The following is an 11,885-nucleotide window of genomic DNA, read 5'->3' as shown; positions in this document are numbered from 1 at the left end:
CACTTCTGTGTTGACATGAGTTATCATTAATATGGTCATATTTATAAATTAACTGTTTACAAAACTTTTGATTTTTTTAAATACTAAGGCTTTTCTATCTCAGGAATAGATTGCCTTAGCTTAATTTGGCAAAACTTTTAGGAAGTTTCCAACATCTGATGACTTAACTTAACTACGGTTATTCGTATGCTATCTTTTGAAGCACTGTGTTATAATATGCCGAGTAACCTCTAAACTAAATAAATTTGTGTTTTAGATGGTTATAGAAATACAGTCGTATAATTAATTATAAACTCGATCATGGTAGATACCAGGATCAAAAGTTGTAATTAAAATAGCTACACTTTAACATGTAAGATTTGTAAATATTGAAAGTCAATAAACTATGACTGAAGGTACATGGCTAAACAATCTTCATGGAAATGAGATGTGACAATGCTTATACAACGCATTCCAAATACCATCGATTTATCATATTAAGTAGTCCCCTTTAAACAAACCTAAACACAAACTAATACATTTAAACTAAGCAAAGTTTCAAAATCAATAATCCATAACGTTCAAAAAATCTGCACTGTTGTCTTTAGTCATGACTGAAGAGACGGGTCAAACAATCTCCCTGGTAATGAGATGTGCCAATACTAAAACAACTGCATACCAAATATCATTGACCTACCACTAGTGGTTAACCATAAACTAGAACTAATCACAAACTAATACATTGTTGACACCGTCGTCGTCATCGTCGATTCCGTCAAGCGAGACAAAAACTGACAAAACTACAAAAAATGACGATAAGACAATAAAAAGCCTTCCAAACGATACAAAGACTGAGCTATAAGAACACCGTTTGAAACAGGGTGTTATCTTAAAATATTTCAAATTGGAATATTTGAATATTTTTCTTGACGCTGGGGAAAAAAACTATTTCAAATCACATATTTTAAAAGCGCATTTAATTTGACGTCAATCAACTTGAACTGTGATGTTTTTGTGAGTAAGTACTGACATCAATTTCACAAATCACTCATAATGATGGAATCTTTAATAAGTTTATAAAAGATTACACACTTTACTGTTAGAGACAGTCGGTATACCTCAAAGAAGAAATAGTTTATAAAACGGAAAAGAAAATACTAGATATAGGAAGATGTGGTCTGAGTGCCAATGAGACAACTCTCCATCCAAATAACAATTTAAAAAAAAGTAAACCATTATAGGTCAATGTACGGCCTTCAACACGGAGCCTTGGTTCACACCGAATAACAAGCTATAAAGGGTCCCAAAATTACTAGTGTAAAGCCATTCAAACGGGAAAATAAACGGTCTAATCTATATTAAATAAAAAAACGAGAAACGAGAAACACGTATAAATTACATAAACAAACGACAACTACTGTACATTCATCCGAATAACTTATTATAACTGCCTTATACATGTACCCCTAACACAACTAGAAGTTAACCATTCTTGCATTTTCAACTTGATTTCTAAGTATGAGCCGTCTATTATTTCCTTTTTACTATAAGTGGCAATTCTGTCATTTAATAAAGTTCCACTGAGCAGGATTTTCATTGTGAGTTTTAATTAATTTTCACAACTTTGTCTAGATAAGCAACAAGTTCAATTCCCCCATTTTGTCCAAGTACAAAATCTATCTTTCACAACTGTACGTTGTTTGTCTATTTGTACATTTTTTTCTGAGAAAGTCAGTTGTTTGGAGGTTGGTGTGGTCTCTTCTACTATTCAAGATTTTATTCAAATTCTTGCTAACAGCTGTCAGCTGTTCAGATATTTACAGAGAACAAAGGTTGAGCAACACGAACTCCACAAAACTGACCTTACTGATAAGAAGGCCAAACGTAATCTAAGAGCAACTTTACAATACACGAGAGAGTCGCAACAAACGTTTTGATGCCTATTTTGTTATCATAAGAAAATATCATGATGCCTATTAAAATAATTTAAAGACAACCAGAATTCAAAAGACCTTAATGCTCACGTTATGGTTCGAACATCTTCGCTAGCCAAGGGTTACGATATGGATCGTAACCCTTGGCTAGCGAAGATGAGGTTCGAGTTATCGAACGACTTCAATTGAAAGTTAGATTATGAGGTTGATTAAATTACGGTGTTCAATTATTATAAAATCTGACATGTCTAATCTATTTCAATCTTAAATCTTGTGTTTTTAGGTATAATATGCATAATTTCCAAGTTTTTGCTCCGATGAATTCCCATAGCATATCTAATTTATGGTTACAGGATCAAAAGATTAAAGTTGAGAGCATATTTTAGAAAACTTTTGTGATAATTGTTTTATGTAGTTTTACCATGATGAGATAATGCTCCTTTATTTGATACACACAATTAACACTCTTTGAATTCATAAATGCTTTCGTACATTCCTTTTTAGTGTGGTCATACTGCAATTCCATACCTACATGTATAGCTATCCTTAAATGAGTCTCAACGAAAAATATATAAAATAACTCAGACAGAAATAAAACCCGTTTTAAGGATGTGCTTAGGTCAGGCTTGGGAATCGTGTCAGATGTTGGGTGTCCTCCCCCCTTTACGATATGGGGTAAAATGTTTTGCTCCATAATACCCATTTTTCTTTTCATATAAGACTTCAATAACTCATAAAAGGTCACTTTTTTAAGTTTAAGGAGATTCTAGATTCCTTTTCTTTCAACTTGCATTTGAGGCCCAAATAATACCAATGCAAATATAAGGTAAAAGTCCGAGTCAGCCTTTTCTCGCCTGTTTGCCAAAAACATATCTCGAAAAGGAGCTCCATAACCTATCAATAGTTTTAGCGTAAATTGTTCCTTAACTAAAGCTCTTCCGATTTAAAGTGTTAATTCTATATAAATTCGATTTTTTTCCGCCTAAATACGTTCTAGCTCAAATCATTTTCTTCCGTGTTAGTAACATATACATTCAAATTTATTCGGTAATAACTGTCCTTTCCTGGATTTAGATATTTCTGTTTTAAATGGGAAACTCCACACTAAAATTTACGACAAAAGAGACGATTTTTCGTTCCCTATTGTTAATTTTCCATTTTTAGTTGGTGATGTTCCTTGGGTACCATCTTGCGGTGTTTATATTTCACAACTTGTTCGCTATGCCCGTGTCTGTTGTGACGTTTTTGATTTTAACGAACGCAACCTATGTATTACTGGCAAATTTTTAAACCAGGGATATCGTTACCATAAATTACTGAAAACCTTTACTAAATTTTTCCATAGATATAAAGATTTGGTTTTGAAGTTTGGATGTACCTGTAGAAAACGTATTTCAAACGGGATAGCACATCCTCATTTTTATGGAAATGTTGTTAACCGTGCCCGGAAATTTAGAAATGATCCATGTAAACTTGTCGCTCCTTTAAAAAACTTATTCTAAAAGGTTAATTTTACTAGTATGTTATATATATACATATTCATGGATCTAGAATCTGTTGATACCTGTAGCTTGGCATTGCACAAGGTCATGTTTTTCTCTGGCTGTTTATGATGTCTTTACACTAAATCCATTGGATGTTGGATGTGTACGGATTGATAGTTTAGTCTTAGATGCATGATTTTTTTTTAGTTGTTAGTGGCTTTGAACTAGCTGTCAGATAACTGCGAGTACTCTCAGATCTGTTCATTGTGTCTTTTTGTGTCGGGATGTATAAGTATACGGCCACGTCCACTTATATTTTTGTCCATCTGATGAGTTAAGCCTTTTTCAACTGATTTTTATAGTTCGTTCTTATGTTGTACTGTTGTACCACTGTCCCAGGTTAGGGGGAGGGTTGGGATCCCGCTAACATGTTTAACCCCGCCACATGTTTTATGTATGTGCCTGTCCCAAGTCAGGAGCCTGTATATTCAGTGGTTGTCGTTTGTTTATGTGTTACATATTTGTTTTTCGTTCATTTTTTTTTACATAAATAAGTCCGTTAGTTTTCTCGTTTGAATTGTTTTACATTGTCTTATCGGGGCCTTTTGTAGCTGACTATGCGGTATGGGCTTTGCTCATTGTTGAAGGCCGTACGGTGACCTATAGTTGTTAATGTCTGTGTCATTTTGGTCTTTTGTGGACATCTTCTTTTTTATATGTATAGCCGTAGAAGGAATTTGTCATATCTTTATTTATTTTAGTCCTAAATTTTATATATAGATCATAGAAATGTTATAAAAAAATACACTACGAAATTAACAATTGTATAAAATAATATCTCCTTTCTTAAGAAAATGTTTAATCATAATAATCATCTCCTTTCTTCACAGTGGCGACCCCTGTAATAACTGCCGCTACAATGGAGAGAACTCCAGCTAATATACATATTCCAAAAGCAGGACCTGGCGATCCTTCTTTACCAGTGGGTAACTGGGAACCAAGATCGCTGTACTTAGCAACAAACAGGAAGGCTCCTGCTAAAGCAAAAAGACCTGTAATAAAAATAAATAATAAATAGTAGTCCAACATGAGAAATTTCATTTGTTAAAATTGACACTCCTTTATGGATCATGACATTGTGAGACCCTCGTGGTCGTTAAAACCCTCCCCTTTAGAAATAGGGAATCATGACATGTACTTTTATGACATTTCGTAGTTCTGTTTTATGTTCTGTTTTATGTTGTTCATGCATAAATGTCAATGGGGATGGGGTATAGAAGGCAGATCCGTAAATTATTTGAAGTCATTGTGGATAATAGTACAATTTCATTGTTTAGAACAAAAAGTAAAATGCATAAATCCGCCCTCTTGTTCTCAATTTTTACATAATGAGAGTCACTTATCATTATTAACAAATTTGTACTTGTATAAGCAACACGACATGTATGATGTCTAAAACCATTTGCATGTGTGTATCTAAGTACGTGTATATACAAACGACGTACCTGCAGCACCTAGTGTATAAATAGAGGCAGCTCGTACTGCATACTTCCTAGTAGGTAAAAATACTATATGTACGATTAATGCTATTAGGCAAAGGATCACTCCAAATGCTTCAAATATTCTGGTAAGAAACAGCCATTCTAAAAAAGAATAAAGAAGCATTAAAACATGAAGAGCTGTCTTTTAAACATATAAGGATACAGAAATGAAAACCAAGTGATACAGCCACTCATAAAATTAAACTAGAGCGTAAAGCATATAAAAATCAATATATTTTATTAATAGTCTTTGTTGGTCCAGGGGTTGGGACCACTTTTTTTTAAAAGATCAATGCCTTTGAAAAGGGACATTTGGTTGGAACCACCCCTTTGAAAAAGCTGGATCCGCCCCTGCAAAGTCTGTAAGTTTTTCTATCTGCAAGTTCTATAAAAGGAGAAAATAACCGATTTTTTTTAATATTTATAGGTAAATTGGACAGTTACTTTTTACTGAAGTTAATTGTTTATTAAACATCTAGAGGCAAATGTTTAATGGTTTGGTGTGGTCTATAGAAAAGGGACCAATTAGGCAAACAATAATGCCTGAGTAATTAGGCCCAAACATATAGGAAATAGAGAAAAATGGTCAAGTTTTTCTTACAACTAGCTACATACGAAACCCTCCACATAAACATTGTTGCATTGTGTTTAAAATGAAATTTAATGCATGACATTTTTCTTATTACATCTCTTGCATTGAGCCCTGACGTATATAATCAAACCGTTAAAACTAGCCCCAGTCACACTTGGGATTGTGCTTAATAGTGTCAATAAAGTGTGACAATCGTCACAGAAAATGGCATTATCTATGGAGTTTTCAATTAGTTGTTCTCTAATGTCAAATCGTTTCAGAAATTTGGTAAAGAGACTTTTAATGATGTAAACTGATAAAATTTTAAGATGCATAACCCCACATGTCTGGAAAATAGATAGCGGTGATACGTGTAGGTTGATTAAAATCCGTCCAATGTGGACTTTGAAGTGTTGATCAGAAAACAAAGGGTAGGACAACATAACATTGAAGTTGTTAAGTATCCATCAAGGGTCTACTTATTATGAAGTTACTGACAAATTGAGGTTTAACTAGTCATCTTTGCGTCACTGTACTAATGTGTTCAATTGAGTCAAATGTGTTATTTTGTCGTTTTTCGTTGTTAACCATGACGTACATTGGCATGCAGTTTATTTTCAACTTATGGGTTTGCGTTTCCCTTTATAGCATCTTTCGGCTCTCTTCTTATCGTTTATATTCAATTATACTGATCACCAGTGTTATAAAACAAGAAATAAAAGATGAATATATCCGCAATAAATAATAGCATTGAATTATATATATGTTGTTATTTCGTGTGAACTATGTTTTTCAACAGATATATGTGTGCAGTATACATATACATATTTTTTTGTTTATTTGGCAATCGCCAATCACAGTCAGCAGGGTTTATGTGGTTCGACCTGTTAGTCAAATGCGTTTTGTTTAAATTTTCCCTTTTTTCCCTGTTTTGTCTTTTGGGAAATGATGTTTGTTCTGTATTTAGATCCCTCTACCAAGAGATTTGTTTTGCATGCAAAAAATTGCGGTTTTTATCCAACGCAATCTTAGGTTTGAACGTTGTTTTCAATTTAGACTTATTCATATTTGAGTATAATATATACATATTTGAGTTTTCTTGTGTAAATTGATTTATTATGATTGAAATGCTCAAAACCTAAATCATATTGAATATTCCGTTTAAATCTCTAATTTCCAAGTTTTTGTTTAAAAAGAATTAAAAACTTCCAAAACTTGTTCCTATTTAAAAAGTATAATTGTAAAACAAATATAACGACAAAAAGTTATTAATGTTTATTTTTACGTAATTTAAGTTACGATTTGACAAGTTGCCGGAAGGAGCTATTATATGTTAGACAGAAATGCGTCGTTTACAAAGTTCAATTTATTTCATTGGTAAGAATGAAAAAAACACAGACAACAACTCAATTCGGTTTATTTCATTGACCTGTCCCTTGACAGCATGTATAAAACTGAAAATTAAAATGGGGAATGTATCCAAGAGACAACAACCCGACCAAAGAGCAGACAACAACAAAGGCCACCAATGGGTCTTCAATGCAGCAAGAACTCCCGTATGGAGGCTTCCTTCAGCTAGCCCCTAAACTAGTATGTATACTAGTTCAGTGATAATGGACGTCATACTAAACTCCGAATTAAATTAAAAATCATACATTGTCAAGATATTTATGAGAATTGAGTATTTCATTCGACATACATGTACATGACATAAGTTTAGTCCTAAATGGTTTACAGAATTTCAGTGAAATGAGGCATGTCCTTATTTTTGCCCCCATCTTAAACATCATAATTCCTGTCCCATGCATTCCAAGACTTATATTAATGATGGTGGACCATTTGTATACTGTAACATGTACTTTACAATTTTACGACTATCTCTAAGACTTCAGTTTAATATTTAAGAAAGAATTTATCATGTTGATATTGATAATGGCGACACAATTAACTTATGCGGATTTTATGAATAATAGTTTAACATGATTAACGGTGTGACCTTTTTCAATATTCAACAGTATGACCACATTCCGTTATTAGTATCATTTCCTGTATAAGTACATGTAGTAGCAATGATTTGATATGTACTAACTTGTATTACAAAGTATTTCAAGTATATATTGGTTTCAAATAAGTGGCTAAAAATTTCATGTAACTATACCCCCGTATTATCAATAAATGAGAGACGGAGTTTATCCGTGTTACATGTAATTTACGTTTTATATTAAATTATCATAATGATATCGTCAACAATTAAAGTCAAAACGAATCCGTCTGGGGAAAAGTACTGCAATCTATATTCACGGTATCTATATATATATATATACCGGTATTTCTATGTTCAACATATGTACTTTGTAGTTGTGACAAAATATTTCCATTCTTATAAACTGTTAAATAAAAATAAAAGTAAAACATTTTTGATAGATTTAAGTTACGAGTTCATATTAAACGTGGAACAAGGACAAATATTTATCGAGAGAAAAACTTATTGTTTTTCAAAAGCAAAGGAATTGTTTTGTGTTGTCGTTTGTTAGGTCGGATTTCCTTCAATTTAACAAATATTGAACAAAATCAATCCACTTAACAACAGCTGTGAAGGACTGAGTGATGTTTTCATATGGTGGGCATTTGTGAATATTTCATGTATAATTCAAACAGGAGGTTCCAAATTGAATGTTTTATGATCTTTCATCAGCAACCTAGAATTGACACTGATGTGAATGAAATTTTTAAAATGCAAACACAGATATATTCTGCGCGTATGAAAATAAGAAGATGTGAACTGTTTGCCAATGTAACAACTCTCTACAACAGATCAAATGACACAGACATTATCAACTGTATAGTTCACCGTATTGTTTATTTGTTTGCACTAGCTACGAGATATATAAAAAATCTAGTATGATTTTTTTTGTTCAATCATAATGAAAGTGAAATAGTGGAATAATAATTTGCTTTTAGCAGCCAGTATGGTAAAATTTTGTCAAATTAAGCTAAGAAACATTGACGATGAATTATTCACTTGCAAATGGATAATTCAACCTTATTGAATCCATATTCATGTGAACTTCAATTTAACCTCTTAGCTTATGAATAGTGCGTGTTCTGTTAGTTAAAGGTAAAGAATGTCAACATTGAAAGTGAAACAAAGGTGAATCATTTGATTGACTGATTCGATCCACACAAAAAAAAAATCATTCTTATACAGGTAAAACGATAATTAACATATATTTTTAATATATGAAATTACCCAGACCTAGAAAAACCAATTGCACGCGTTCACTTTCTATATCTATTTTTATATTTAAATTGCTTATATGATCATTGGAGGTCAACTCAATACTTAATTAGATGGCTTCAAGACTAAAGTACACAATAAACGAAGCTACATATTATCGAGTCCATGCCCCGTAAATTGTTTATGTTAGACTTTTTATAATTTGGAATAATTTTTCATATGGTAATAAATCAAATATAAACATTTGAGTCAAATTGGTGTACATGAGTTTGACAGCTAGTGCCTCTTTTTAAATCTGTATCAGATTATCTTTTCTTTTAATCTGAATGTTGAAATACAAGGACATCATTTTGTTGTCCTAAACCACTAAGTGGATTTGATTTTGATGAAATGAGACATTTGTGCATCACCTATTCCATTTATTATTATTTCTTTTTTGTTTCAAAGTGTTGTTTTGATAGCACATTTCATATTGAAAGAGTCAAACGTTCTCTACTTTTTATTTTCGAGGTGTTCATATAGTGTTAACTTGAAGACTAAATTTCAGCCCTTATTCAAGGAGCTTTAATCTTCTACCTTGTCATCATATGCGACACATTACTAGATTATAATTGATTGATTGATTGTTGATTGCTTTACGCCACATCAGCACAAACAGACTATATCGCGGTGAAAGCTATTCTAGATATTATAACAAGACGTAACGTCGTTTATTTTATTTTTACAAAAATGGATATTCAATTTACCAAAATGTTTGTATAATGCGAATTTACTTATCCTCAAATAAAATTTCACCAATAAGATAACAGTTTAAACTAATATCTAGATAAGAGAGAATATTTTCCCGTTTTCTTTCTGAATATTATGACTGAACTGTTTGCCGCTGGACTTTTAAAAGCAAATACTCAGTTTAGATGTAAAGCTTTAATTTCAAATTATTTGTTATCATGATAATTATCTCTGTAATATTGTTCATCTTTTAAATTTTTAAATATTTGTTTATGTTTTGTTTTTGTCGGTCTTTTCTTCTACGTATGATTTTAATGTCCATGATGTTTTATTTTGAAATTGATTTGGTCCATCGACTAAACCATTAGTCATTTCATTTGACTAAATAACTACTAATATTTGCTTTAGTATAGAGATGATTTAAATTAGATAAACATTCAAATCGGTAAAATGATGAAACTGAAGTAAGTACATTAGTTAAAAAAACGCCGGGTACACGTAAACCAGGAAAAAAGAAAAATAATGAAATATACGTTAATAATGTCAGGTGAAATCATACCAGGAAGAAGGGAAGAATCATGCGAGAGAGAGAGTCAAAATAATTTTTAAATAACACGTTTCTCTCTCACCTTTTCCTCCCTCGATAACAACGGCTGTGTTTTCTTTGCAATCTCCAGCAGCACTACACTCCGTTGAAAATAGCATTCCATATTCTAATTTGAATTCAGTAGTATCAGACTTATAACTCCACCAGTTAGGTAAAAAAAATCCAGCAAATTGAACAATAGTTGCTAAAATAGTCAACACAAAAGCTGCAATATCTAGAATCCGTATCTTTGGTTTGGACATATTTAGATGTTTAAAAGATTATCCAAGACACAGTTTTCACTAAAAAAAAATATACTACAATGTTTGTATTATACTAAACATCCTCGTTGAAAAGTATATCTCTAATAAACCTGACTTCCGTATAAAGGAAGTGATCTAACCATGTCAGTTCTCGTTTTAAACTGTGTACTTATTATTTCCGTCTTTAACAAGCCTTTAACAATTAAAATTATAAAATTCGAAAATATGCACATTCTCAATGTTTAGTATAAAAGGAAATTGATAACGACATTGTTATGTCATTTTTAATTTTATATACTAGTAAACTAACAGAAATTATACACCCTGTTAAAGTAGAAAGACTACACGTTTATATGACATTTAAGTTATTTTTGATTATTCAGTAAACGACTCACGTGCCCTCGGCACTCCTACTGTAATACTACGTAAAAAAAACTTGAGTTATTATACATGTACTAAGTATTATACATGTAGGAGGACGCATATCGATCCATAAAAAAATACATAGTAAAATGTATACAATCTTTTTCAAGTATGCAAGGACATTATAACTTTTGTTGTCTCTTGTTAGTACGTAATTTCTTAATTATGATAAAAAGTAATATTTAAAATTCATAATTCTAATTCTTTGTATTCATTCGTTTTAAAAATGACACTCATTATATATTATTTCAATTTATTTTTGATTATTAATAAGTTAACCAGCAAATGTGAAGCACCGCTATTTACCTCGGCGTGAGATTCGTAATACGAAAATCGACCATGGTATACGAATCAATATAAATCCATACTATAATTTATTTTTATACAATATATGCAGATCTCGATGTTTTAATCAAAATTTAATTGATATATTTATATTTAATATAAAACTGTTCACAATTTTGTATTTTTAAATGAGGAAACAGCATACAACCGTATAAATACATTTAGAGAGCAGCGGCGGATCCAGAAATGTTCATAAGTGAGGGGCCACTTGTTGCCTAAGAGGCCCTTTCCCTATATTAACAACCAGAAAGTTTCCACAAAAAGGTGCGGGTGCCCCCTTCAATCCGCCTCTGGAGAGGTCAGACAAGTCATTCTTGGTCATTATTGATAGAAATTATTTCTTCCCTAAGTATTAAGAAATATCTTTTCTTTGATTATGAGGGCGAATTGCGATTATGTAAACTGGTTTAGAATAATTAGAATAAACAGTACTTTAACGATAGTTTTGAGCTCCTGCAAATTGCCTTTGGCATTGGCGGATCCACGGTGGATGTTCACAGGAGTAAGAGATAGAAAACTCTTGAGAGAATTCATAGAGCAGAAAAAGGGGGCAGTGGCAAATATTTCGTATATATTTCAAACACAGAGAGGATTACCCCGGCATCCGTTGACAAAAAAAACCCTTCATTTTCCTATATGTGCTTTCAGACTTTATGTAATGAAGTGTAGTTTCACTTTCCATATTAGGTATTCGTTCTCATGTAAGCTCTGCGTGGTAAAAATCATGTGATGCAGGACTATAGTATCTTAGCTATTTCTTTCTTTGCGGGCGGGGACTCCCAGCAAACAACA

At 32.1% G+C, this 11,885-nt stretch overlaps 1 protein-coding gene across 1 annotated transcript; it reads right to left on the bottom strand.

The window, feature by feature from the left end:
- Nucleotides 1-4,130: 4,130 nt before the first annotated feature.
- LOC139481754 (uncharacterized) lies at nt 4,131-10,750 on the bottom strand. Its single transcript, XM_071265245.1, has 3 exons — nt 10,106-10,750; nt 4,903-5,040; nt 4,131-4,449 (listed from the first exon to the last, which is right to left on the bottom strand). Exons 1-3 carry the CDS (start codon nt 10,323-10,325, stop codon nt 4,256-4,258), a joined length of 552 nt encoding a protein of 183 aa, XP_071121346.1. The 5' UTR covers nt 10,326-10,750; the 3' UTR covers nt 4,131-4,255.
- Between the last annotated feature and the right edge of the window lie 1,135 nt (nt 10,751-11,885).

The sequence above is a fragment of the Mytilus edulis genome, chromosome 7, assembly GCF_963676685.1.
Source record: "Mytilus edulis chromosome 7, xbMytEdul2.2, whole genome shotgun sequence".
Taxonomy (NCBI): Eukaryota; Metazoa; Mollusca; class Bivalvia; order Mytilida; family Mytilidae; genus Mytilus; species Mytilus edulis.
Note: the sequence above shows the minus strand (reverse complement) of the source record. Positions and strands in the feature narration are given on the sequence as shown.